Source organism: Abramis brama, assembly GCF_963993115.1.
Source record: "Abramis brama genome assembly, chromosome: 22".
Classification (NCBI taxonomy): Eukaryota; Metazoa; Chordata; class Actinopteri; order Cypriniformes; family Leuciscidae; genus Abramis; species Abramis brama.
Genome location: NC_139984.1, coordinates 21,206,368 through 21,234,107, shown reverse-complemented (window position 1 = coordinate 21,234,107; position 27,740 = coordinate 21,206,368). Strand labels below are relative to the sequence as shown.

The window sequence follows — 27,740 nt, the reverse complement described above, 5'->3', positions numbered from 1 at the left end:
TTTTATCACAGAACCTTTAAAAAAAATCAATATTTGCCTAAATTTCATCCATGTTAAAGCCACAACTTAAATGTCTTGAACATAAAATACGACATGGAATCAATCAAAAACAATCCTGATGAGACCTTAACTGGTGGCCTTAACCATCAGGCCAATTCACAAATGAGTCCTTGTAAAGAGACATTTCACCACAACAAAGAAGCCCAGGCGTGTAGCCCTCCCCTTTAAAACTAGGCACACCCCTTTAACCCACTATTGTCTAGCCAAGCCTGGCAGGCGGTGTATGGTTGGTTGGTTGGTCGGTCGGTTGGTTTGTGGTTGTGTTGGAAGTCTCGCTCGCTTGTCAATATCACGCAAAACGAATGCATTAATGCTAAGAGATGGGAATCTTGCAGTCATGCTTCCACGACGAACTGCTGTAGCGCTGCTCGCCCTGTGTGGATTAATAGCGGTCGGCGATGGTGAGTCGGGTGTTTGTGTGTGTGTCACCTCTCTGTGTGTTTTTATTTATTTGATAGGCTGCTGGTGTGTGGAGAGAGTGTGGCCAGGCTGTGCTGTGCTGGACGGGGCAGCCTGGCGCTCATCATGGCGCTGTAAACCAGTCATCTGTAGCCTAAATCATTCCTTATAATGAACTAGTTTTATATTTTCTAAAGCGCATGACTTGTAATTGTATTTATCATTTAAGAGATTCGTGTAAGATATAACCACGCGAGTATGTTTTGCTGTCCCTTGTTGATTAAACCAAATACACTCGTATATTGGTCTAAATAGGCGTCTCTCTCTCTCTCTCTCTCTCTCTCTCTCTCTCTCTCTCTCTCTCTCTCTCTCTCTCTCTCTCTCTCTCTCTCTCTGTGTGTGTGTAATATAGTATAATATAATATAATATAATATGCGCTACACACACTGACACAACCTCTGTTTAGATGGCCTGCTGTCCATTACAAATTAAATGCATATTTACCTTACGTTATAATACTAAAGTATTATGCACAAAGGCGAATTTAGGTGAGGTGAATTGTGGCATGTAGCTTATGGCCAAACCTCCACTATTTCACAGGACTTCAGAGAACTGACGTCAGATGTTGCAAAACTTACATTTATTATAGGCCTACTTGCAACGCCAACCTTCCCTGGTTGGTTGCACGTTGTGACGAGCGTTCTCATTCTATTCGTAAATGAATCGTGCTCTTGATTCGGATTTTGATTTGGAATCTTGATTCGGATCCAAATCCCCCCCATTTTTAAATTAAATTGAGTTGGTAAAAACCTTTTTTTTATTTTATTATTACTGTCATGTGGTGTAGGCTAGATGATTGACGTTTCTATGGGTTTAATTTTATACAGTTTCAATTACAAAGGGAACTTTTCAGTTCAGAGGAATGTTCAAAATGACCGATTCACAGAAATGAATCTGACTTCCCATTGCTAGTTGTGACATGTAGCTCTACATGAATTCCAGTGATTTGTTTAAAAATGACGGACCTTGTTTGTAGTTATGTGTTAGATTATATCATAAATGTTGTTAGTACATCGTTTGCTGTGGTATACCCTGTTTACAAAACAGTCTGGTGGATTCTTAACAATAATCAGCACTGTATATTTCAACTGGTGAAACAGTCGTCATTGACCCCATGACTACCAAGCCATAAGGCCTAAAATATTGACAATTTGGATATTAATTTCTTAATGTATTCACAAGTTGTAATGGTTCTAGAAAACTAAATTTGTGCTTTATAACCCCTGGCAAGTACAGTTCTGTCGTAGAGTACGATGGGAAGCTAGTCGTTCAGCAAGTTCAGACTGAAGTCAGATTTGGAGTCTGGTCCTTTGTAATGGAAATGTGGGCAATGAGCCCTATTCAGTGGCCTGTCAAGGGAGTCTGCCTTCCTTTTGTATGGCCAAACTGATGGTGGTTACATCCACAGCACAAATAAACATGTCTGTGGTTGCATGGCACAGCACGATAACTATGCACTGGTGAGATTTTCTGGAAGGACAAAACTGTGTGAATCAGTGTGATGCTCTTCATATTATACTGAGAAGCCAACAAAATGGTATGAATACTTAGCCACCTTTTTTTTTTGTATGGTGATCATAACTAGAATACTAATGCATTTTAAAGAGTTGAAAACATGTCTTGTTGTGGCTTGCTGTGCTCCAGACATATCAAGGAAGACTGTGTAATGAAATGCATCACAGCAGGGGCCATTTTCATCTACAAATTAAAAAAAAGTTAAGCAATCTGTGATCTCTAATTGGTGACTCATCTTTTTCCAAGAAGCATCGCTCCCACTGTTCGCAAACGGTTGTGTTGCACAAAATGCTGCCAAATGCTCCAATGGGACTTGATAGGAAATGCTAAACAAACAGATCCCACCTGTAGTACGTCTGACAGGGTCGCCTCAATGTCAGACTCTACACTGAGCGGATTGTAGCGCGAGAGGCGCCTTCGGGCTGCCAGTGATGGGTTTGCACAGCTGCCGGTAGTTGGACACAAACTAGTGGAAATGAAACAGATCGGAGACTCCAGCCGTGTTATGGTAATTATTCCACCGTAGTGCTGTTGAAACCAGGGGGCTCTAAGGCTCTGGACTTGTAGTATGACTGCCTAGTTTCTCAGTTAGCATGCTGTTTTTTGTTTGTTTTTGATAAACTGGCTTGTCGCAAGTCTTCGAGCTTCTAGATGTCCGTGTGACGCTTCTCGCAGGCCTGTGTGAGAAAACAACAGCAATGTGATATGGGCACTGTGAGCTAGGCAGACAGCCGTGAGGCAGGGTGCGTCGCTTTAATCATCTTTCATTCTCTCCCACATTTTTCTTTTCCCTTCACACAGACCAACCTTAAGTTTTAAACCTGCTCCAAGTCCCAGCTCCTCCACATTTACGTTTGGTGAAAAACGTTCCAGGAATGGTGAATTAAGTCATTCAAACTTGCATTACATCGAGTGACTCACTTGCTTACAAGAAATGATCATTAATGTGTTCCCACTCCTCATAACTGCAGTGCCACAGTGGAAAAAGTGAGTTAATTCTCTATAACAAAAGTACTTTCGCAATTTTAAGTGTTTGTTAATGCAGAAAAATATAATGGATGTTCTGAATCACAAAGGCCCTGAACTTGTGATGTGCAGGCAGGAAGGAGCAGACGTTTGAAGCCCGTATCACAGGAGAGTGCTGTTATGGAAATGAAAGGGAGCACATCGAGCCATATTTTGCATGTGTGTGCTTGTATATAAGATCAGAGTACGGAAAGTGTAGCAAAGAAAGATATGTGGGTTCATGGGGAGTGTGTGCGCGTGCGAGTGTGTGTCTGGGGAAGCCGGCTGGTGGGGTTGAGTCCACGGTCACAGCGGACTGAAGCTGGTCTCCACTTCATTAATGACCTTGCTAATGACCCGAATGGCCGGCGGGCAGTGCCGATTACATAGAGAGATAGACCTTTGTGTGACCTACATTACAGTGCATCTTTAGAAATAGTAGATTTAATTGACTTTTTTCCCCCCTTAGTACTAAAAAATATTATCTTTCATATTTTTCTTAAAAATAAGGGTCATTTGTATTATAAGCTTAAAGGAATAATTGTGTCATTGTTTACTCGCCCTCATGTCATTTTAAACCTGTATAGCATTAATTTTTCCATCAAACAGAATAGTAGACTTTTTTTTTGGAAGAGTCATTATGTAGCTCAACAGTTTCTGACCACGTCTGTCAAGTTCCAAAAAAAAAAAAAAGCACCATATTTTACTATACTTTTCACTCCTTATAATATTTGTCAGAAGAACTGTATTATTTTGTTGCATGAAATGGTTTGAGGCTGCTGCCCGTTGAAAGAGAAAAAACCCTGAATGTTTTCGGTGGGGAAAGAGACATTCGTTCCTCTGGACCAGATGAGTAATTTGACCATGAGGGTTCTAAAGAAGCTCCCCTTCCTTTCACTGCATTGATTTTGTGAGTGTAGTTCGCTGTGCATGTCTGTGTGTGAGTGTGTGTGCGCGCTCTGTCTGGTGGCGTCGGCATGTCTTAATCAGCTCCCTGTCTGGGTGCTCAATGGATCTCATTTCAGCTCTATGCATCTTGGGTAACTGCACTCTCTCAGTCTGCCCGCTCTCAGTAGCCCCTGGCATCCTGCTAGAAGAGGAGGATGATGGGCTTTCATTATCCAGAGGAGGTGAAGCAAGAGATAATGCCTCCATCGAGAGACAAGCACCGCTCTGGCCGTCCATTTGTAATAGATACGAGAGGACTGCTTGTGTCGTGGGGGGCAATATTTGCGTCTGAGTGTTTAAACCACAAACCCTGTGAGCTCTTAATCCTTGCTTTGACCCCAACGTGGAAAGTCGGTACTCTTGAAGGAGAGGTTGTGAATTTTTTGTTCCATAGTGAAGGATTTAGTCACAGTACCAGTAATGTGAAGTTGTTTGTGGCTTCACCGTTGACTAAAGACTTTCCATGAGCCGCAGGCTCTGATCAACCAAGCACACTGTTAATGGCAACGATTTCATTCACGTCTTGCCGCAATGGTTTTCATTTCCTGTCTAAACAAGAATGGAATGATAGGAACTTCACACTGGCAGTGAGGTTTTGATGTTGTCCTTTACTGAATTCCCCTCTTTCTGTTGGGTTAAGCCAAGTCTAGACTAGGGTTTTAAGGTCTGTTGTAGCTAGTCTCTCGGCCGAAATCCCATCACAGCTGGGGGTTCTGTAAGTCGCCCTCTGTTACCTCTCTGTGTTCTGTCCTGGCGTATCTGTTTCAACAGCAGCTCTTAAAAGCATGTCAGGGGAGTCCCCTACCCCCCAGCCACTCTAACAGTAACTGCCCCATCCTCCACCGCACAGCCCACTCCCATCCTTTGTCCAGACACAGCCCGCCCAATCCCTCCTCATGTCCCCTTAATCTCCACACAAAGAGCCAGTGTAAGGCTACCAATTATGCACATACAAGACCTCGCTTGGCTTGAACCGCTCGAGCTCCCTTTCCGCAGGTTTGGACTCACACCGTTCTGTCAACTGGCTTTGCGTAAAGTTTGATCGGTCTTTTTTAAGTTTTGCAGACCATATTGCAGGAATTTGAGTGGAAAGTGATTTGGTATTTGGTAATGATGTTGCTTATTAGTTTAGTAAGTTAGTCACAAATGTGAGATTTGAAGTTGCAATAACAAGAAATGCAGTTAAAAAAGGTTTAATTCTCATGATTATGACTATGGCAAGCCGTTTTAGCTTAAATTGTACCCAGCGTTACTCGTCGTAATTGCATTTTTACTAGTAAGAATTCAATTAGAGAGCTCTACAATTAAATTCTTACTAGTAGCAATTACAATTAGAGAGCTCTCTTATTCAATTATTACTAGTAAAAATTACAATTAGAGAGCTCTCTAATTCAATTATTTCTAGTAAGAATTACAATTACAGAGCTCTCTAATTCAATTCTTACTAGTAACAATTCCAATTAGAGAGCTCTACAAATGAATTTTTACTAGTCATGTCTCCATTGACTTCCATTCATTTAATTACAGAGCTCTACAATTGAATTGTTACTAGTAAGAATTCCAATTAGAGAGCTCTACAATTCAGTTGTTACTAGTAAGAATGCAATTGCAGAGCTCTTTAATTCAATTACAGAGCTCTGCAATTATACATATCTTTAATTTGTTTTTTTACTAGTAAAAATTCAATTAGAGAGCTCTGTAATTGCATTCTTACTAGTAAGAATTTAATTAGAGAGCTCTCTAATTGGAATTGTTACTAGTAAGAATTGAATTAGAGAGCTCTGTAAATGTAATTCTTACTAGTAAGAATTGAATTGTAGAGCTCTCAAATTTAGTAATGCTGGGTACAATTTAAGCTAAAACGGCTTGCCATAATATGACACTATATCTCACAATGTGACAGTCTTATTTTTTACTGTAAGGTGGAAACAGGCCTCCCTAGGTGTCAGATTTCAAAAGTTGATCAATTTGGTTGTTGTGTAAGGTACTTCTACTTGAAAAATTTTCTTGTGATGAAATGGAAATAGCGACAGATATTTTCTTCTGTATATCCGAGTGTAAAAGCAAAATAAAAAATGTAGGGTGGGGGCTATACATCATTTTTATTGGATTTTTCAGTCATTTCTTGAGGGGCGGGGTTTAAGCTGACTAATTAAAGTCCAGCATACATCACCAGATAGAATTCTGTCATTTCACTGGAAGATCGAGTTAAGACTTTTTGTTTTAAAATTACAAGGTACATTTAAATTGTATATTTAACAACAAGCATTACATTGTTCAGTGAAATTATTCTTAAAGTAAATGAATTTGCACATAGATTGTCATATAGTGTCATATTACATTATTTAGTGTAGTTGTCGACAAAGTTATTGTTGATGTGTATCATCATGACCCTTAACAACATGAAGAGAAAATATCATCTTCCATCGGTCGAAAAAAACAGATGGCCCTACAAATGGTTACTTATAGTTATCTTTGCATATTAGATTTATGGCACAATGTTTACGACAAAAAAATCTACATTATGGTGAAGCTCTTTCAATTGAAGTGAATGGGGCTGTTTTTAAGAGAATTTCAAAGCAGAAATGAGAAGCTTTTAATTATTTAAAAGCACTTCACATTAAGTCTTCTGTTAAAACTTGTGTTTAGGGTGATTATATGTTTATTACACAGAACATTACACAGAAAAGGTTAGTGTTTTTTTTTTTTTCCACAATAAAATCATGTTAATGCTCATATTATTTATGTCTTCTGACTTTACTCCTAATCAACATTTTGCCTCTGGTGCTGTTGATTGAGCATAACTTGGGATATTTTTTAACATAAAAAGACACCCTTCAGCTGTAAGTATAGTTATCCTGATTGTGATTAAAGTGATAACTACACTGCGTTTTCTCAGAACCCTTTAGCAAGACACTATGAGGCAATTACAGTCATTCTATTTGCTGCCCCATGATTTAATGATATCGTGTGTGCTCCATTAGAGGGTTATTATGGCACCGGGTTGTTTTTCTCCCGTTATCAGGGCCTGGTTACCTCTGTGTAATCTGCAGGAAATTCCTTGTGCATGTGAACTTCAGTTGACTTGGATCCGCTCCACTAACGGTTACTGGCAGTGCGCTTCAGTGTCTGTTAGATCACAGCCTTTAGAAGATTTATAAAGAGTACACAAACACACTCTCGCACTCCCTCTTTTGCTCTGACACTTGACACATACGCCCCTCCCCACACACATACACATGGTAAAAAAGCAAAGTTGACACTTGTTCAGAAGGGTGTGGTTCAGCCACTTGCATGTCATGAGTTGTGCAATAAAACCTGTGTGTGAAAAACTGTGGGAGGAAGTGGGAAGTGTAGTGAGTCAGATTAATTAAGTGTTTCTTGAGTGAGATGAGTGACGGTAGGAGCACAAGGTACAAATAGAGGCCTGAACGTGAGGGAAAGGTGAAAGAAAAGCATTGAAATGAGAGGATTAGAATAGAACATTCTTGACAGGGACGCCCAGAAAAGCCTGGGATTTAAAGTGCTGTTTGTCCCTCGTTGAGCCCTGTTGTGATCAGGCGTCAAGCTTCTGAAGTCCTGTTATTTTAAAACCACTGCAATTTGTCTTAAGTGGCCTGCCATTGTATGCGGCTCGGATAAAATCAGGGGCGCCGGTGGAGTGTGAATGCCACCCCTCGTGTCATGACCTCGGTCACCCTCGGCAGTCTGTGTTCCAGCAGTCATCATATCCTGTCTTAGTTTGTCTGACTTGCTGAAGAGACACAAATATAACTAATAGTGATGACAGATCTAAAATGGTTACAAAAGGCGATATGGTCCTCTGTCACGGTGACGATTTGAATGCCCCTGAAGATAAATTATGTCTTTATGCCCGCAGGCTTTTAAGATCATGTTGTTGCTAATGAAAACAAAAAGGTACATAGGTACCATAGTAGTCTTTGGGTGTGTTCACATTTGTAGTTTGGTTCTTTTGGTCCAGACCAACAAAAAAAGAAGAAAATTATACATTTAGTCCCATTCCTTCACACTGTCATTTTTAAGACCCAACCCAACCTAAAGATTAAAAAAAAAAATTTGTTTTTTGTGACGTAACTTACCGAACATTCAGAACAATGCTGCCTGTGTGCTGGGCTAAATGTGCTCGTTATATGTGCGTACATATGATGGCATTATGACCAACTGAGAAAATGTGTAAAGGAGTCAAAACAGCGTCAGGAATTCCTCTGTTGCAAATAGGTGGCGTTTCTGATGCCTGTACTGAACTGTAATGGGCAACGTAGCTCTTATGACGAGATAAAACAGGTAGCCCTTGGTCGCATCTGGTGATATCACGTCCTGTAATGTGTAAGAATCTGGAATCGGATTGGATTCTTTCCGATTGATTAAAATTATTGGATGTAAACATGTCTCTAGTTAGTAACATTTTAATCAATTGGATGATATTTTGATTTTTCCAGCATCGGCTCTTAAACTTGTCGAGCTGGTTGATGAACAAAAGTGTCAATATCAAAATCTAACAGCCTTGTCGATGGATGATGAACAGTTTTGATTTTTAGATATTTTAGTGAAAAGAGTAGTCTATATGTCAAAGAAGTGTTTATATTTTTCTAAGCAATCCTATGATAAAATTGAATAGACCAATGGTTGTCCAAGACAATATTTGAATTCCCTATCTAAGCTATTTCTGTTGTAATACAAATTAACTCCAAAATGTGATGTCAGTTTTTTTTTTTTTTTTTTTTTGTATTTTAATTTACAATATAATATAAAATAAAAAAAAACATTTTAAGACCCCTTGTTGAGAAACCAATGCTATAGACATTGAAGGAAGCACCCGAGCCATATCTAGAGACTTGAGGTGTGTGTGTGTGTGTGTGTGTGTGCATTTAAAAAGTATTCAGATTTTAGATGTTTGCTAAGATCCTTCTATTATCTATTGAATCCCACAATAATATTTAAAATATAAGTAAGCTTAATATATATTAAAAATCATCATTTATTGGGTACTTTCAATTGGGAGGTGGCTGTCCCGAACCCTAACCCCTAAATTTCAGCTTGAGAAAATATTGAAATGTTTTTTTTTTTCCATTATATCTCCAAAATATCTTTCTGATTTCTTTTAAAAAGTGAAGTAAAAAAAAACATTTATTGTGTCCCGCATTTTCATGTCACTACCGTACCCGAAACAGTGTGTTTTAGTCCATTGGCTGAGACTGATTTGAACCACACCCCTACATTTTTGATCAGGAAATATTCCTGTGTCCCTCTCTCTCATAGCCTCTCTTTCATTGTAGATAGGTATCATCATGTTGAGGGAAATGTGTTAAAAAATCTGTGTGTAACTTTAAGGAATGTCACTACCAAACACATTTTTTCTGCAATTAAGCAATCTTTTTCGGGTGTTATTCCATAAAATGTAGTTTTTATGTGTGTACAACTGTTCAGAACTGTGCTAGCTAACCATGTGCTGGTTATCATCTTTGAACTAGGCTCAAAAGTATCTAAAATTGTCACTACCGAAACAGTCACTACCGAAACGTGGTGAAGTTTTGGTTGTGACATGTTTTTTTTTTGTTTTTGTTTTTTTGATAAAATGTAGTTTTTGTGTGTGTACAACTGTTGAGAACTGTGCTAGTTAACCATGTGCTGATTAGCATCTTTAGCCACTACCGAAACATGTCATCATTCATTGTTTTGGTAATGACAAAAGGGAACACATAATCATATATTTGGGGGAAATAAACAAATATTTTGTACACTTATGCAAATCATTAGTATCTTAGTTTGTTTTAGTAGTGTTTTAGTATGTGAGTTAAAATTCTGTAATGTAATGTGGTCGCTACCAAAACATTACTGTCACTACCGAAAATGTACCATCACGACCGAAACATGGGATGTTTTGTCTAAAATAAAGTATATTGAATTCTCAACTAAGATGTTATTATAGTGTTTGGTTCAATTTATATTCGAACTAATGAATCCTTAACTTTGAAATCAGAGTATGATTAACTTAATGCCTTTTACAAAGAAAGATTGGATTCAAAATACAACAAATCTAATAAACTTTAACTTATAAACTCTCATCTTGCTCATTATTTGTTTCTATGACTGTTCAATAAAGCAAAACAGTCTGTGAATATGTTCTGCTGATATAAAGGAGCTGCAGTGGGGGGTCCAAATCAGGCCATCCCATGCCAGCTTCTGCTGTACACAGTCTGTTTGGGCTCATCTGCAGTGGCGGATTCAGTTTCATGTTATTTAGTTTAGTTGCGAACTGAACTCTGCATGCAGTGCTTTTGCCTGACTTCCCTTACTCAGTGTTTTCCTTTCCTCAAATTGGTCTTGCTTGCCCTCTGGAGGATATTTTGAGTTAGCACAGTTCACTTAAAGCATCCGCTGAAGGAAGAATTGAATGCATCCTCATTTATGACCTGACATTACAATGAACACATATTGCAGTTAGTCATATTTTAATCTTTAATCTCTCTCTTCCTCTCTAGCTCTTAAGTGTAATTGCACGGCATGTGAGAACACCGGATATGTGTGCGAGACTGATGGGGCCTGCATGACCTCTACGTCCCACATCAACGGTCAGGAGGAGCGGCAAGTACGGATCTGCCTCCCTAGGGTCAGCCTGGTTCCACCTGGACAGCCCGTCTACTGCCTGAGTGCCAAAGGCTTTCTCAACACGCACTGCTGCTATACAGACTTCTGCAACAGCATCAACCTCCAGATTCCCAATGGTAGGAGTACAGGCTAAAATATACTACTGTTCTACAGTTTGGGCTCAGTAAGATTTTTCTTTTTATTCAGCAAGAACGCATTCAATTGATCAAAAGTGACTGTATAATATTACAAAAGATTTTTATTTCAAATAAATGCCGTTCTTTTAAAAGTTCTATTCATCCTGAAAAAATTCATCATGGTTTCTACAAAAATATTAATCCACATATTTGAATGATTTCTGAAGGATCATGTGACACTGGAGTAATGGCTGCTGAAAATTCAGCTTTGCCATCAGAGGAATAAATTATATTTCAAAATATACTCGAATAGAAAAGTTATTTTATTAATATTTCACAATATTACCGGTTTGCTATGTATGTACTCTTTCAGTTAACTGCCAAAATTAAAGTTTTTATGCTGCTCAATATAGGATATGTAATTGTGTGTGCATTTTCCCCTTATTCTTACATCTACATTACCTTCATCTCTAACACTTACTGTTGCAGTTAATTTACAACATGAAAATAATTAATTTCAGTATCGAACAGAATCTTAATATCAGTTCATCCCTACAGGTCCAGCCTGTAATGTGCATTTCCTCATCTCTTTCAGGGATTCCTGAAGGTAAAGGGGGAAGTTGGGGTCCAGTGGAGCTGGTGGCAGTGATAGCAGGCCCGGTCTTCCTCTTTTGCTTGCTGCTTATCGTTGGAGTGCTCGTTTTCCAGTACCACCAACGGAACTATAACCACCGGCAGCGACTCGACGTTGAGGATCCGTCCTGTGATCATCTGTACTTGGCCAAAGACAAGACCTTACAGGATCTCATCTTCGATCTGTCCACCTCTGGTTCAGGATCCGGTAAGCTGCATCTTTATCCTTCTCCAGCATATCTGACAAGCGTTTTGTTCATGTGCTAATGTGTTTTCTCATTGCAGGTCTACCCTTGTTTGTTCAGAGGACAGTGGCCAGGACAATTGTATTGCAGGAGATCATAGGTAAAGGTCGCTTTGGGAAGTATGGAGGGGGAGATGGAGAGGAGGGGATGTGGCTGTGAAGATCTTCTCATCCAGAGAGGAACGCTCCTGGTTCCGCGAGGCCGAGATTTACCAGACCATCATGCTCCGTCATGAGAACATCTTAGGCTTCATTGCTGCCGATAATAAAGGTAAGATTCAATCTCTCTATTCTATCATCTATCCATCTATCCATCTATCCATCTATCCATCTATCTATCTATCTATCTATCTATCTATCTATCTCTCTCTCTCTCTCTCTCTCTCTCTCTCTCTCTCTCTCTCTCTCTCTCTCTCTCCTCTCTCTCTCTCTCTCTCTCTCTCTCTCTCTCTTCTTCTCTCTCTCTCTCTCTCTCTCTCTCTCTCCTCTCTCTCTCTCTCTCTCTCTCTCTCTCTCTCTCTCTCTCTCTCTCTCTCTCTCTCTCTCTCTCAAATTGATCAAACATTTAAGAGAGTGGTTTGTTCCAACCCTTAAATCTCTTTGCTTTTGACTTTTCGTTTCTTAGACAATGGCACATGGACACAGTTGTGGCTGGTGTCAGACTACCATGAACATGGCTCATTATTTGACTATCTCAACCACTACTCCGTCACTATCGAGGGGATGATTAAGTTATCACTCTCAGCAGCCAGTGGCTTGGCACATCTGCACATGGAGATCTTGGGAACGCAGGGTAATTATGAATGAATACATTTGATGCATCGGTTATATGAGCTGTAATATCTCTCAAATCCTGTACTCACAAAACCGAACTAAACCAAGATGGTCTCCTCCCACAGGGAAACCAGGCATTGCACATCGTGACCTGAAATCTAAAAACATCCTGGTGAAAAAGAATGGTACTTGTGCCATAGCAGATCTGGGGCTCGCTGTACGGCACGAGTCCATCACTGATACTATAGACATCGCCCCCAATCAGAGGGTTGGCACTAAAAGGTACATCTAGCACCAGGCACTCTTACTAAATTCTGTTAACAGCTGCTTATATGTAAATTTAACCATGAAGTCTGCATTACTTGATGTGAATTTATTTTGCCTTTTAGATATATGGCCCCAGAGGTTTTAGATGAAACGATCAACATGAAAGCATTTTGATTCTTTCAAGTGTGCTGATATCTACGCTTTGGACTGGTATACTGGGAGATTGCACGACGGTGTAACGCTGGAGGTGAGGAAAAAGAAGCTTGCAAAGAGCCTGAGTAATCATCCACCCACAGCATCTTAACAAATGTAATTTAAATCAGTGCTTTCACAGGCTGTAGGTGCAATAGAGCTCTGGGGGTCGTGTCTCACTTCAGTGCCTGAATAGTGGTCTGTCATTATGGGTTTTTCAATGACATATTTTTAATGATTCAATTTGTGAGTGAAAAGTGTTTAGAAACTGCCATATGAAAGTTTGGGGTCAGTTAGATTTTAATACTTCTATTCAGCAAGGACGCATTAAATGAATCAAAAGGACATTTATAATATTACAAAAGATTTCCGTTTCAAATAAATGCTGTTCTCTTGGACTTTCTATTCATCAATAAATCCTGAAGATAAAAGTATCACGGTTGCCACAAAAATATTAGGCAACACGACAGTTTTAAACATTGCTAATAAAATGTTTATTTGAGTCACAAATCAGCATTAGATGGATTTCTGAAGGATCGTGAGACACTGAAGACTGGAGTAATGGCTTGAATAAATTACATTTTAAAATACATTCAAATAGAAACGTTATTTCAGATTTTAATAATATTTCACAATGTTTCTGTATTTGTATATTTTGGATCAAATAAATGCATCCTTGGTTGAGCATAAGAGAGCAAAAACATAAACATTCCTACTGGCATAACAGCTTGCTTATTGATATTAGCAACTTTAGAGATGAAAATCTGAAGATTAATCTCAGTTAGAGATTAAATATTTGGAAGGTCGATTGACTGAAACATTACTAATAAACTTTCGTATTAAAGCATGTGTGGGATTTATAGGCCTGCATTTTTTTTCTTGAGTTTATATTGGACTTTTATCCAATGCATCTACGAATGATTCGGGTGTGTAAGGCACTGTATTTTCTATTTAGAGATTTAAAAATGTATCATATTGCAGTTTAAATGCAATGTTTTTTTCCCCTTGGGACTGGGAATTCTGATATATTTTGTTACACATGATCAGTAACGCTAAATAATATAGATATATATGCATTAAGCCATTCAACACTAAACAAGCTCACATTTTGACCATCTCAGGCATCCATGAAGATTACCAGCTTCCCTACTATGATCTGGTGCCCTCTGATCCCTCCATAGAAGAAATGAGGAAGGTGGTTTGTGACCAGAGACTACGGCCCAATGTGCCCAACTGGTGGCAGAGCTACGAGGTATAAAACTCTTTTTAGCTGATTGTGCCCAAGACAATCCCACTTATATAAAAGGTCATCTAATTGGCATTTGCAGTAATTGACCAACCACAGTTTGTCATCAATAATTGACTTTTAGTAAATGATGATAATAGTAGACCATAATAAGAAACAAACACTCAAATAATGGTGCAGCATTCACCACAAACATGCTTGCCAATTTGAAAAGCCATTTTTGAGTGCAATATGCTTCACACGTGCCATCTTGAGACTGTTCCATGTAAAAATACAGCCTTTTAATTAAATTCAGCTGTGATTCGCAGGCGTACTTGTGAGAGAGCCTGAAAAACTCATTTTGATTTGTTTTCTCTCCACAGGCGCTGAGAGTGATGGGAAAGATCATGCGGGAGTGTTGGTATGCCAACGGAGCGGCGCGGCTTACGGCTCTGCGGATAAAGAAGACTCTCTCGCAACTCAGCGTCCAAGAAGACGTTAAGATCTGAAACACGTGGGACACTGCAGATCCCCGCAGAGATGACGAAGCAAATAAAGACTTGCGCCAAATGCAGCCTGCCAGTTTTAGCCCTTTTTTGAACCTTCTAAAGTTGTGACGAGGCCTACCTCACCATCTAAGACGAAACTACTGAGTCAGAGTCCATCCCAGCCCTTTTCCATTTCTCCAACATCAACGTTCCCAATCATGGATGAGCCTCCAACCGCTGATATCAGCGCAGCCTCCCTCCATGGACCTACTGTTGTTGAATTATTTTTATGATTTTTTTGGCAGGAATGACAATTGAACTATGACAGGCATTTTGATTTTATCATTGTTTTTATTTCACCACTTTTGTCCAAAACGGACTTTTTGAAAGAATGTGTTTAGATTAGATTTTTTTCAACCTCATTCACTAATACATCATATGTCATATTTCAGCGTCAATCTACGATTATATATAGTGCTCTACTGCTGTTGTGAGAATGTGAAAAAAACGTGGATAACACTGTCTCCTCCTGTTATGACTAGCAATTCATGTACAAAGCTAAGTGTAGCAAAGTGGACACACCGCGACAGTGTGACCAAGTGGCATTGCAGTTCTTTGTTCCTGTGGAAGAAATGAAGGAGTGCAGATCATTTACTCATGTAAAAATCAGCCTGCTTATTTATCTTTCTTCGGGCTGCGTTTGTTAAAAATGTGGTTTTGGGTTCAAATGCTTTTAAATTTTCACAGGGAGAGTGTGTGTGTGCATGTTTTTTGTTTTATTTAACTGGGTTCATAAAATCAGTGTTGTGATTGCTGAATGCATTGTAGAATGATTGCACATGTTTAGTACTGCTATCCGACCGCATTTTGAGAAAAAGCGATTTTTGTCATGAGGAAAGTCATTACCACTTGTACGTTAAAATCCAACCGTTATTTTAATGGGATCGTTTAGTATGTTGTATTCCTATTATTCCGGGATGTTGGCATGTTAAACTGCACTGTTGTTATTTGTTTGCAGTCAGTGTCCTTTTGGGGATTTAGTAGTTAGTACCACTTCAGAAAACACATGTAAAGTATTGAAGTAAAATAATGCATCTCTCTATTTGCCTGCATTATAACATTTATATTGCTCTGCTTTGCCTTGCATTGAAGAGTTGTCATTCAGTTTAATTTAAAAGTACAACTAAACATTTCCTTCTCATATTTACATATTTGCTTGGGGTTTGCCAAGACCAAATGTTGGACATGGCGACATTGTATCACTAGCACATCCTTAGAAAGCCAACTTCACTACTTTCTCCATCCTTTATTAACTTGCACCAATGTCTTGATCACAGTCAAAAACCTGCAGATGTTCTGAATGGTTAACTGGAATCTATGGGATATGTATAATAGTAGGTGCGAAAAATGACTAGACTAGATTTGGCATTAATGGTCTGAAATGTTGTAGAATGGCTGGATGAGAACAAGGATCTTGTATTATGTGTAACATTTGAAATCTATTGCAGGCTCTATTACAGTCCATTTCTGTTTGACCTATGCATTTTATACTTTCAAGGTCATATTTTATGAATCTGCTCTGGAAGTAGCTGGAATATGTTTGATGACAGTAGCATGATTCAGTTGAGTTGGGTGGCATTGAGAACGCCTATAATTATGATTGAATTTTGTTATACCATGGTGCTCTACATACACTGGGAATTCTGTCCTTGGAAATGTAAAGGCTAATCGTTCCACTATTTATATTGTGCTTGCTTTTTCGCACAACTTGGATTTTGCAGTTGTTTGTAAAACATCTACTTTAACTTGTGCTTAAGACTTGAGGAAAGGTATTTGGATGATTCTGAACGACACGTTTCAGACGGTAGTTACTGCTGCTTTGTAGAGACAGTTTAGTCTAAATCCCTGACATGTTTGTCCATTTTAGTCTTGATAATAAGAGTTCAGACTTGGTAGACGATGCTTTCAGTCAGATGCATATGAGTTCTTGATCCTGAGATTCCATGTGTATTTTAAACATGTTAAAAACAAATCCACTTGTGGGTTAGTTAATATAATGTACATAAATGGTATACAGTAATAAATCCTTTTTCTTATTTCTGTTTCATTGACTCTTTCCAATAACTTAATTTAGAATATATAATAGCCTATAAAAGATGCTACGCAAAAGGGGTTTATAAAGCTTCAAATTTGACAACATTTATATTTAAAATGCATTTTATTTTTCTTTACAAGAAATAAAGCAGAGACAAAGAAATAAATGGAGGGCTGGGAGGGAAGGGGACAGCTGTATATAAAGAGATGCAACCTCTGACGTCAAAAAATATGTACAATTCAAAATTATATCCATACAAAACATGCCACATACAATAAAAATTACCATTTTATTCATCATCCCTAAAAGTAGCTCTGCTGTACAGTTGCAGCATCTTTTTTAAAAAGTAGATCAGGTTGAAAACCAAAATCAGGATCTATTTATTTATTTAATTACAACATGTGTATATAGCTTAAATTAAGAGATTTCAAAAGAACAAAGGGGGGGCAAGAGTTACTCAGGCTAAAATCCAGTGAGCGTCTTTAATAACAGACTACCCTTAAAAGAACCAATGCTAGTTCGGAGGATGTATAAATAAAAAAATGCTGAGTGCAATTCACATGTAATTAATGGAGATATTTTCGATTAATGAAGTCATACCTTTCTACGACTATGCAGCCTTTTCAGAAGTCATATAAAACATTCACTTCTACCGGGAGGGGCGGGCGGGGGGGGGGTTGGGAACAATAGGACACGAATCAAAAACAGTATCATCTTGGGAGCTTCAAGATTTTCCATTTACTGAATATACTAATTAAACTGTCACTGATTCAAGGACAGGGATCAGTAATTCACAAGCAGTAGCATAAATAAAAGAAATATACGTGAACAATATTACATAAATACACAAATGCTATGCACCATTTTACTGCTGTTTCTTTCCAAAACAAAACAATCTATTTCAATAAAGAACTTTGCATGAATCCCATCTTAAATGTTTGTCTCATTCACCGCAACCACTCTTGCAAATTTCATTGGTGAGGACAAGAGAAACATCACACCTTTAATATGTATATGGTCTTGTAGGAAAAAAAAAAAAAAACAGATAGAAAAAAGAAAAAAAAAGTTAAATGCAAAAACACTCTGGTTCATATACATAAAGATATTACTTAGTTTGCCATTTTACATATATTTATAGATATATACACATTAAGTTTTCTGATAAAATGATATCCAGTGGTTGCTTTTTTCATGATTTTTATTTCTCTACAATTTTGAATTTGATTAAAAAGGGGCTGGATAAAGAGTTTAGACCCCTATTATTTACAGTTTATACATTTTGCATTTATTCTTACGTGAGGTCATATGTAAGGGGAGAAAGGAACAAAGTAGCATGGGCTTTGTGGAGACTTTGTTCAACTCCCTTCTTTGAAATTCAACTGTTTTTAACTTTTAAATTACTTTAATATAAAAGAAAATAGAAATGCCCTTTTTAAGTCTTCCTCCGTCACTGCATCAAGCCTGTAGACTGTGCTACCACTATCAAACCACGATACATAGATTAGATACAACCGGCCGTCAGCAGGCAGAGAAAGACTCACTACAGTAAGTTTACAACAGTCCACTATCACAGAAGGGAAGAGGCTTACACCTAAGGGTCCTGGTTGGAGTGATGAGATCCGAATGGAGATCTAATGAAGGCAGGATGTAAGGATTCAAGATGGGAAAACATGTCAAATGCAGTGGCAGTCTTGCATCACTAGTTTTATTTGCCCTATAATCTTTCAAATTGCATCAACGTGGATCTGCACTGTGGCCCTTTCTCATTATTTGCTCCATCGTTAAAAATGCGGGAGGATCCTGATGAGCGTTTATACACTAAAAACATGATCTGCACGCGCTGACGCAGCTACATGATATCTACAATCGGAAAAAGGTGGCCTGCGAGACACCCGTTTGAGTTTTGATTGCTCTAAGTAATGCATCATCATATTGTAAGTCATATACTGTATCTCATTTGTGTAATCAAATCAAAAAGAGTTGCACTGGCTCACTATTGTAATCATCCGAAAGCAAAATATAGATAGGAGCAAACCTGCTGCTTAAGTTTCCCTGCTTACCCAAGAAGGCAATTGCCATGGACACATTCCTGCCTTCCCCTTTCCACAGTAGCACTTAACAGTTTAATACAAAGCAGTGACGTCCCACAAACTCAATGAGGTAGACTGGGTGAAATAAACCCACCTTTTAAATCAATATAATAAAACATCTCGTGCCTCTCGAGCCACAGGTCAATAGTATCTCAACGTTACATCTCATCACAGTTCTAAGCAGAGCCACTCCAGGATTGTCTTGCCAAGGTCCACGATTTTCATTGATGATTTGATGGGAGAGCGTTCGTCTGGGGTGATGGAAAGGATGGTAGCGGGAAGGATAGGTCCAAGCTAAATTGTACTAGTTCATTTTTGAGAACTTACATGGCTTTAATCAAACATCTTCACTGAGTTCTAGTCTAAGTGTATTGATATGCTATAGCTTCAGTCGTTTTGGTAGATGTCGAAGGGATCAGTTGTAGCCAGAGTCAGCTTATTCTTATTGTAGGAGGAAACAGTGGAAGTGCTTTTGGCAGAGGTGAATTTTTTAATCAACATGAAAGATTCAAGCAGGTCCAATACCTTCAAGCTCATCTGTAAAAGGTTGTGTCTTCAAAAGTTTACTCTTCAAAGCTTTGGCTCTTGTTGTGAATAACAAAGTCTTGTCTTTCAGGTGACTGAGAGTGAACTTTTCTTACTCGATTCAGAGCAGCTTATTAACTGGATAGTAAGAATATAACAGGCTTTGGCGCAGGAGTGTTCTGGCACCAGGGAGCAAAGACGGGTCGGACTCTTCCTCTGTCCCTGTTAGTTCATCCACTTTCTGCAATTCCAGGCTCCACAATGGCAGGGGATCTTGTGCTGATCATCCTCGAAGTCAAACTGATAGTCATACGTCAGCTAAAACAGATTGAGAGAGGAGAATACAAAGGATTATACTGGGGAACAGCACTGAGAGCACTGCCAAATGAAAAATGTAACTCGAACCTACCTCTTCACCCTTCGGGATCCTGCGACTAGAAATGATGATGATCTTGTCCTCTTTATCAAATGTCACAACTTCCGCGACACAGTTGGGTGCACAAGAATGATTGACATAACTAGGGAGACAAAGAAATCATAAACTAAGACTCAAACCAAACATTTGTATTGCAAGAACATCACAGAAAGTTTGATCTTACCGGGCAGGACCGCCAGTTAAGGTGGCATCAATCACATGCTCGTTATTTATGCGAAACATGTAGATCCCACGGTTCTGATTGAAGAAACCAAAGAGGTTAAAAAAATGAAAAATAGAGAGAATATATAGCAGAAGCTTGACATCTACAAACCTGCTCCTCGTAAATCTTCTCTCTGCGATTTGCAACCTCGTTGCGAATGATGGTGCCAATGTACTCTATGACCATGGTGTGTTTTTCAAGGTCTTTAGCAGCGTAGAGACCCAGTCCTTGAATGCGAGAACGGGCCAGGTACACATTGTTTTTCCACTCTGTCTTCAGTCGACGGTATTGAGAAGATTTGGAATGAACAAACTGCTTGCTGTACGGGGTGTTAATTTCCCCTGTAAATGTGCTCTGATAGGCTTTGGACATACTCGTGCTGTTCAGAGTATGAGGCCTGAGAAGCAGGATAAAATTACATTAGATTCTTACAATCACTTTCCATACTTCGAGTCTTAAATCAATTGACACATGAGAAAGCTAGTCTTTTTTAATTTTTTAATTTCTTTTGTTCATTACCGTTTGCAGTGGGTGAGAATTTTGGGTTCAGATCGTGCACAGCCTGTAGGATTTATCATGAGGGGAAGCTCCATGAGAGGATGGCGGCCATATCGGAACGTATAATTCTGGCAGTTTTCCACTCCAGGAAGCTGCAGGACAAATTTTGAGCAGCGAAAATTGTATTATATTGTTAATAATTATAATCAAGATATTGAAGAAAAATGCTTTTAATAGGGATGGGAATCACAGGAATTTAACATCCTGGTTCCAGTTCCTCAATGATTCCAGTTCATTTTTTTATGACTTAATGAATAAATATTTGGAAAAAAGAAATGCAATTAGACAAATTAGATATTTTCAACAAAAGATAAAAGATAAATAATTTTTTTAGAGGCAGCATTAATGTAATCCAATAATTGACCATAACTATATACTAAAAAACTATGATAAAAATGTGGTTTAATTTCTTTTTTTACATATTACTGACAAAACATTGTTGATCTTTAACTACATGTGTTGTCGCTGATTTGATCAACAGAAGAAAACAGAGCAAGAATAGTTAACAAAAATGAATCATATGGTTTAGGTTTTTATTTTTTTACAGTTTTATTAACTGAATGATGTTCATTTTTGTTAGCGGTTCCAAATAAATACCAGTTCTCGGTTCCCAACCATACTTATTAATTTCTCACCGATTCAGTGATTCGCATTACTGCATGGACAGTAAGTCCATACATCTCTTCTCCCTTGACATGCTCTGTGAAGAGTTTCAGCATGGCTGCTTCATCACGCAGCTTGGCAACCTGCTGCACAATCTTGGACCAGATGCCTGAAGAGCAGTGGCAGGACATTAGCATGATGCGGCAAGATAAATCATTCCATCAGGATTACATTTACAGTCATTTCAGAAAATAAACTTAGATTTACATACCATCTGGTGTGGCGTCTCGGAAGTGCAGGTCTTCATACCCGTGCTCTAGGACACGCGCTTCAAACAGAGGCCTGCCATCCTGCTCACTGATGCGACAACGATAGCGACATCTGCGGTTTGGCACGCGAGTGCTCCAGTAAATTCGTGTGGCCTCGTAGCCCACTGGAAATATAGCAGTGGGTGAGTGAAACACAGCCATCTGAGAGGGCAAGAGCTGGCCCACAGCATGGAAGATGAGCCCGCCAACACGGAACATGTGAATGCGGTCACCACGTTGCAGGATGCTTGCAATCTGCTTCACCTCATCTCGCTCAATGTAGACACGTCGAAAAACAGCAAAACTGCTGAGCTCCTCTTCACTGGGGCCTTTAAGCTTGTGCTGGGTGCAGAGCATAGTTTTGTCTTTGAAAAACATGCAACGCGCCCGAATGGCACAGGCAAAATGATAAACATTCGGGCAGCGCAAACGGTTGCAGCTGTTAGTAGCACCCGTCTTCTGACAGTAAGCACAGCGGGTGCGCAGTCCACGCCGAAGAGCAACCTCCACATTAATAAGCGCACCGCCCTGGGTCTCATACACCTCAGTGGACCACAGAGCACAGTTAAGATGCACCCACAGATCGACATCGATGTTAAGCAGACGTGCAGGACCATCTGTGGCACCATCTCCTTCCTCGTGGCAGAAACAGCACTTGCGCTTGTCTCTGGGCAGCTTGTCTGGTTTTAGGGTAATGCGGAGGCGCTCCATGAGCTCAGAAACTTCACGGCTGTTCTCTTTCTTAGACCCACCCTTGCGAATAGTGATGACTATCTGGAGACGCTTCCAGCGCAGACCCTTCCATTTTTTGACCTTAGGTCGTTCTTCTTCTTCGTCAGAAAGAGTCCTACTACGGTGTTTGATAGGTTTGAGGGACATCTCTATTGTGGGGGAGTCTAGAGGAGGAGAAATGGCTGGAGCAGAAGGTTGTTCTTCTGATGGAGCAGCTAAGGGGAGAACCACTGGCTCCTGAGATTCAGACTCCACGGTAACAGGGGAGCTGTGAGCCTCCAGTTTAACTATAGGGTCGGTTTTGACAGGATCACTCAGGCTTGCGGAAGGGGATGATGTAGTCTGAACAGGTGCATCCGGTTCAGGTTTGGGCTCAGGTTGAGTGATGTTTTCTGGCTCAACTACAGCAGAAGATGGTGGTGGTGGAGGTGGGGATGGTGATGGAGGGGGAGATACCTCAACAGGAATAACAGGCAGGTGGCGCACATCCAGGTCTGAAACATTTGTCATGTAACAGTGCTGAGCAGGTCTATCTTCTTGATCTTGGCATTCCTGCAAAAGAGTAAACATTTCAGAAGAAATTAGATATGTAAGGTACCTCTCAAAAGAAAGAAGGCATTTAGAAAACAAAAAAAGAGAAATTCTCAGGAAACTCACCTGTTTGATAAGAGCTAGAATATCGACTTGTTTCCTCAGAGTACATCCTGGGAGGGAAACATCAAACTGCCTAAGCCACTCTGCATCATTGCTTGCAGAAGGGTCTGTCTTCATAGCTGAAAAAAACAAAACATTAAACAGCTTTAGAGAAACCAAAAACAAGAAGCTAATCATTTAGCCGATACTTTGAGAATAATTTTGAAAGACAGATTGACTGCATTACCTGGGTTGGAGGAGTCAGGTACTTTCCCAGGTCCAACACCTGCTCTACCAGGACTCTGGGGAAAAGCCACCTCGTAAGAACTTGGCATACGTATGTGCAGCAGTTGGGCAACAGCCAACATCACTGTGTTGAGATTCTGTTAAAAAGAAAACAGTACTTAAACCATGTCACGCAAAATTATCCAATGCCTTTGAGGTTAAGGTTGGGTTAAGACATTTAGAGAATTAAATACCTTTGCGGCAGCTGATGAAAGCATGAAGGTTACAGATACTTCATTGCTTTTAGTTTTGTCCCACTGGCTGGATGAGGCTTCAACTTTTCCATCCACTGACTCAAATGGTTTTGTCTCTGAGAAATCTGTATATAGGTAAGATCAGTCCATCATGAAAGATCCAAGTAAACAAATTAAAATAATTTCCAAACAGTGCCACATACTGGGGATAGCAGAACGAGGAATAATGGGGATAACAGGAGAGATGGCCCTCTCATCCTCCTCCTCTTTGGGATCCAATAGATGGGGGAAGCGTGTTGTCTCATCACCTAGTTGGCTTTCAGGTGAGGATGCAGGCACAATGCTATCTGGAGCATCACTGTCATCATCGCTCTCCATCCTGAGTTGAGAGAATCCATTAGTGCGCTGACATATGCACAAGCTTAAGATTAGTTTTTCAATAAATGTTGGCAATTTACCGTATATCTTCGTTTTGGTTGTGAGGTGGAGTGGGGAGAGCTGCTAGTATGTCTACACTCTTTACTTCCTCTGGAACAGAACCTTCAAGTACAAGGAAAGATTAAAATGTTAGGAGTCACTAAAGTCATAACGGCTCACTAATAAATCTGAATCAATGTAATGTCTTACCCATGGTATCTTCTGACGCCTCTGTCCCTTTTTGACCTTCTGCTAGTTCCTCTACAGGTGTCACTCCATTTAGAAGTTTGTGCTGCACCGAAGGTGGTGGAGTTGGGGGAAGTGATGATGGTGGTGTTGGAGGATTGCTGAGGTTGTTCTAAAAGGAAAAAGCAGCAAAGAACATTTTAAAATATGGAATTTTACTGTAATTAAGTGAAATATGGGAGAAAAGAATGGAAAAGTGTTGCAGTTGTTGAAATCTGGCTGCATCTTAAGAACTTGCATACAACAGTGAACAGTCTTTGGAATTTCTAGAATGAGGAATACACACAGAGCCAATCTAGAAAGTCTTTTGTAAGGTACATGGTTAAACTGAAAATGCCAAACTATAGTGTACCTTTGTAAGAAGCTGGGAATAGTAGTCTGGAATATTGTCTAGTATAGCACTTCCAAATGAGCCTTTCAACTGGGTCTTGGCATTGGCTGGGCTGCTGCCAAAGGGAGCAAACAAATCCAGACTAGCAGTAATGGAGGGCTCCATCAAAGGAAGAAGAGAAAGTCCCTGTAAGTTAACCATAAGTGAGTAATGATTTAACTTCATAATATTAATCCAAATTGTTCATAGCCATGCATTACTCTTAAAACAGAAAGCAAAGATTCAAAAAGCCAATGCCACATACTTGTTTCAGCTGCTTCATTATTGCCTCAGTTTTTCCAACTTCATCTTTCTTGGTTTTCTTTCTAGAGTTTGGCCCACGCTCTCCAGCTTTTGTTGTACGTTTGGCCTTGACTATTGGAGTTCTCTTTGTGAGTGACTGCAGATCCTAAAAATAGAATCAGATAAGAATGAGATGCTCAATTTCATAATACATATGCATAATAAAAGGACTTCCTTGGCCTACCTCCATGTTACGTGGAGTTCCTTGAAGCTTTTGCTCAAGCATTGCTAGCTTGCTATTGATGTGCCCATTTATCTCATTATGAATACCATCTGAGGGCCTCTGAGATGCCAGTTGTAAGTTTTTGGTTCGAAGGAGTTTCTGTAATAACTGTTGGCCAGTCTCTGTCCTTTGAATTTGGGATCCAAGATCTCCTACTTGATTTCTAGAGCCCAGAGCAGAGTTCGAAATAGCAGTGGCACTGATGGTTTCTCCAGAAATTTCTCTCTTTATACCATCAGAATGGGCCTCTACACTATCTCCTGTGTCACATTGGACTTCACGTGGTTCCTGTTTGATGTTTTGCAGCATTATCTTGCACATTTCATTGGGTACTGGAGTTGGCTGAGACATATGACCCTCAGATACTTGAGCAGCGGTTGGTGTTTGGTGTAGGTTGGGTGCTGACTGAGGAGATGGACCATTGAGTGGAAAAGGAGCAGAAAGAGCTTCAGTATTGGGACTCTGAGTCTTTGTAGTTGGAGATCTCAGAGGTGAAGCGATTGATCCCCCTGTCTGGCTAAAGGGACTACCCTTTCCTACAATACCATCGGGTCTAGAAGGTGATGACAAGTGACTGGAGAGTGACAGGTTGCCTGTCTCAGGTTTATTTACAGATGCTGGGCTTGAACCAGGTTCTGGAACAGTGGACCCTGCAGGAGAACCTGCATGAGAGGGAGAGGCTCGAAAGGGGCTCAGTGCTGTCGCCACATGGGACTGTTGTTGCTGTAGATGCTGGGGTCCAGGTGGAGTCTGAGACATTCTCATAATCCTTTGCTGATTAGAAAGTGGGCTTCCAGGAGAACCCTGACCCACTAATTGGCGAGGAGACATTGGTCTAGCCATATGTCCAGGTGCTGTGGCACGAACCTGACCCAGTACTGACCTGGGAACTTGACCTCTCATCATCTGATGATGCAGTTGTTGCTGTTGTAACATCTGCTGCTGGGCACTATTGATGTATTGAGGCATGGGTCCTTGAGAAGGCTGTTGCATAGCCCCCGCAACACCTTGATGAAACTGTGTAGCCATACCAGATGGTTGTCCCATTGCTCCCGATTGCTGTTGAGGGCCAACTGGACCGTGTTTGCCAGCCATTCCAAAGCGATGCTGCTGTTGTTGGATTTCAAGACCTGGATGCCGTGGACCAACTGGTGGCCCCTGTGGGACCTGGGGACGCATTTGTCCCTGCACCTGGCCCTGCATTCTTAGCATCTGGCCTTGTTGTAGCTGTCGCTGGGTAATCATTGCCTGAATTTGCTGCAACTGTTGGCTAGGAGTCAGGTGACGCAGTTGGGGATTCTGCGCAATGAAGGCCTGAATGTTTATAGGGGCACGCATTTGCCCTGCAGAAGCACCAGGCCTTGGAGTCATCATCATCTGCTGGCCTCTAGGAATGCCCATCTGTTGAGTCAATAAAGCTTGCTGCTGTTGATTTGCAATGCCAGTCATTGTAGTTTGCGTCTGACCACTATTTTGGACAAGCACATCTTGTGGTTGTTGTGCAGCAACCTGACCAGCTTGCTGTTGGGCCATAAAGCACATTTGCTGATCTTCCTGTTTTATTTGTATGGTGTTCTGGGTCTGAAGACCAAGTTGCATCTGTTGTTGCTGTGGTTGTACTTTAAGATGTGTTCCAGCCTGTTGGTTGCCTACAAAACCATGTTGTTCAGCAACTCCAATGTTCTGGTTTGGTTGAGGCTGTGCTGTCGGTTGTTGAGCCAGAAAAGCATGTGGCTGCTGTGGCTGTCCAACAACACAATGCTGCTCTCCACTAGATCCCTGTTGTTGCATCTGAAGTGGTGTAGGAGGTCCACCCTGTTGGGGGGGTGTTTTCGGACTAAGTAGTCCTCCATCTTTATGGGCAGGATTCTGAAGATCCTGGACACCTTGTTGCAAAGTCTCGGCAACTCCTTGGGTACTCCCTGATGGTGGAGTTTCTAAAGCTCTTTGTGGCTCAGAGGGACCAGCCTGTGTCTGTTGTTTCAATTGTGAGATTTGTTGCTGCTGAAGTTGAGCAAGGTTTTTCGCAGCATTCTGCTGCTGCTGTGACAGGAGCATGCGCTGAGCCATTACACTCTGCTGTTGAGGTGTGAGCTGGGCTGGTGGCCCCCTGGCAACATGCTGATCCATCAAACCTTGAGGTCTCTGAAGCTGCTGAACAATTTGTTGATTACCACCCATACCCTGTGGTTGGCCTCCCAACATATTTGCAGTTTGGGTCATTTGCTGGCCCATGACATTATGTTGCGTCTGTCCAATCATTCCTGGAGGAGTCTGCATTAACCCCTGACGATTTTGTTGGTTATTAATTAATCCTTGTTGTAAGTTTGGTTGCTGCTGCCCCATGTTGCCCATCAAAACTTGGGCTGGCTGGTTGCCTATGGCTCCAGGCTGCTGGTTAATTACACCGGGCTGCTGAGGTTGATGTGACATAGGCTGCTGGCCCATCATCAACTGTTGTTGTTGTTGCTGCTGCATTTTTTGGACCATTTGCATTCTATGCTGTAACTGTCGCTGCTCCTGTAGAACTCTTGGATCTGGTCCTTGTGCTCCAGGGCCTTGTGGAAAAAAACCAGGAGGTGGAACTGGTTGCACAGTGCCAGCTGCAAGTGGGAGAGTGGGAGGCTGGGCTCCACTAAAGGGCTGCATTTGTGGCATTCTAATTGGCATACCTCCTTGAGGCATCCCTGCTTGAGGCATCCCTCCAGGTGGTTGACCAATAATTGGTCCTCCTTGTTGGCCAATCATCATTTGTCCAGGCATCTTGGAAAGCATGTGGGGCGCCTGTGTAGAGGGCCCTGGAGCTAGCATGGAGGACCCTTGCTGATGCTGCTGTTGCTTACTCCGGTACTCTGCAATAAGATTGGTGTGCTCCTTCTGCTGCTTACGTACCTAGAAAAGCACATTTCAATGTTATTAGCTGAATGACTTTAAAGACAACAAAATCTCTCATTCGTTTGTAA

At 40.5% G+C, this 27,740-nt stretch overlaps 2 protein-coding genes across 3 annotated transcripts in view; one reads left to right on the top strand and one right to left on the bottom strand.

Annotated features, from left to right (window-relative positions):
- The first annotated feature begins 267 nt into the window (after positions 1-267).
- On the top strand, positions 268-16,653 carry acvr1ba (activin A receptor type 1Ba). Its single transcript, XM_084099800.1, is given in 12 exon segments — positions 268-461; positions 10,492-10,734; positions 11,330-11,575; positions 11,653-11,727; positions 11,730-11,882; positions 12,237-12,404; positions 12,511-12,667; positions 12,775-12,814; positions 12,816-12,852; positions 12,855-12,899; positions 13,966-14,096; positions 14,453-16,653. Coding segments are annotated over 12 exon segments (1,599 nt in total). The 5' UTR covers positions 268-283; the 3' UTR covers positions 14,579-16,653.
- A 103-nt stretch (positions 16,654-16,756) lies between these two features.
- Positions 16,757-27,740, bottom strand: part of kmt2d (lysine (K)-specific methyltransferase 2D) — a 33,167-nt gene continuing 22,183 nt past the window's right edge. The window contains exons 39-54 of one of the 2 annotated variants that reach the window (XM_084099798.1): positions 24,739-27,669; positions 24,517-24,660; positions 24,234-24,398; positions 23,846-23,993; positions 23,677-23,758; positions 23,422-23,597; positions 23,219-23,343; positions 22,987-23,122; positions 22,764-22,879; positions 21,338-22,658; positions 21,099-21,235; positions 20,425-20,555; positions 20,017-20,302; positions 19,867-19,940; positions 19,677-19,785; positions 16,757-19,585 (exon numbers count right to left, since the gene is read on the bottom strand). In XM_084099798.1, the coding sequence (XP_083955924.1) occupies positions 19,493-19,585; positions 19,677-19,785; positions 19,867-19,940; positions 20,017-20,302; positions 20,425-20,555; positions 21,099-21,235; positions 21,338-22,658; positions 22,764-22,879; positions 22,987-23,122; positions 23,219-23,343; positions 23,422-23,597; positions 23,677-23,758; positions 23,846-23,993; positions 24,234-24,398; positions 24,517-24,660; positions 24,739-27,669 (6,174 nt within the window). In that variant the 3' untranslated portion in view covers positions 16,757-19,492. The remainder of the gene's footprint in view (positions 19,586-19,676; positions 19,786-19,866; positions 19,941-20,016; positions 20,303-20,424; positions 20,556-21,098; positions 21,236-21,337; positions 22,659-22,763; positions 22,880-22,986; positions 23,123-23,218; positions 23,344-23,421; positions 23,598-23,676; positions 23,759-23,845; positions 23,994-24,233; positions 24,399-24,516; positions 24,661-24,738; positions 27,670-27,740) is intronic. The other variant, XM_084099799.1, reaches the window with a different exon arrangement.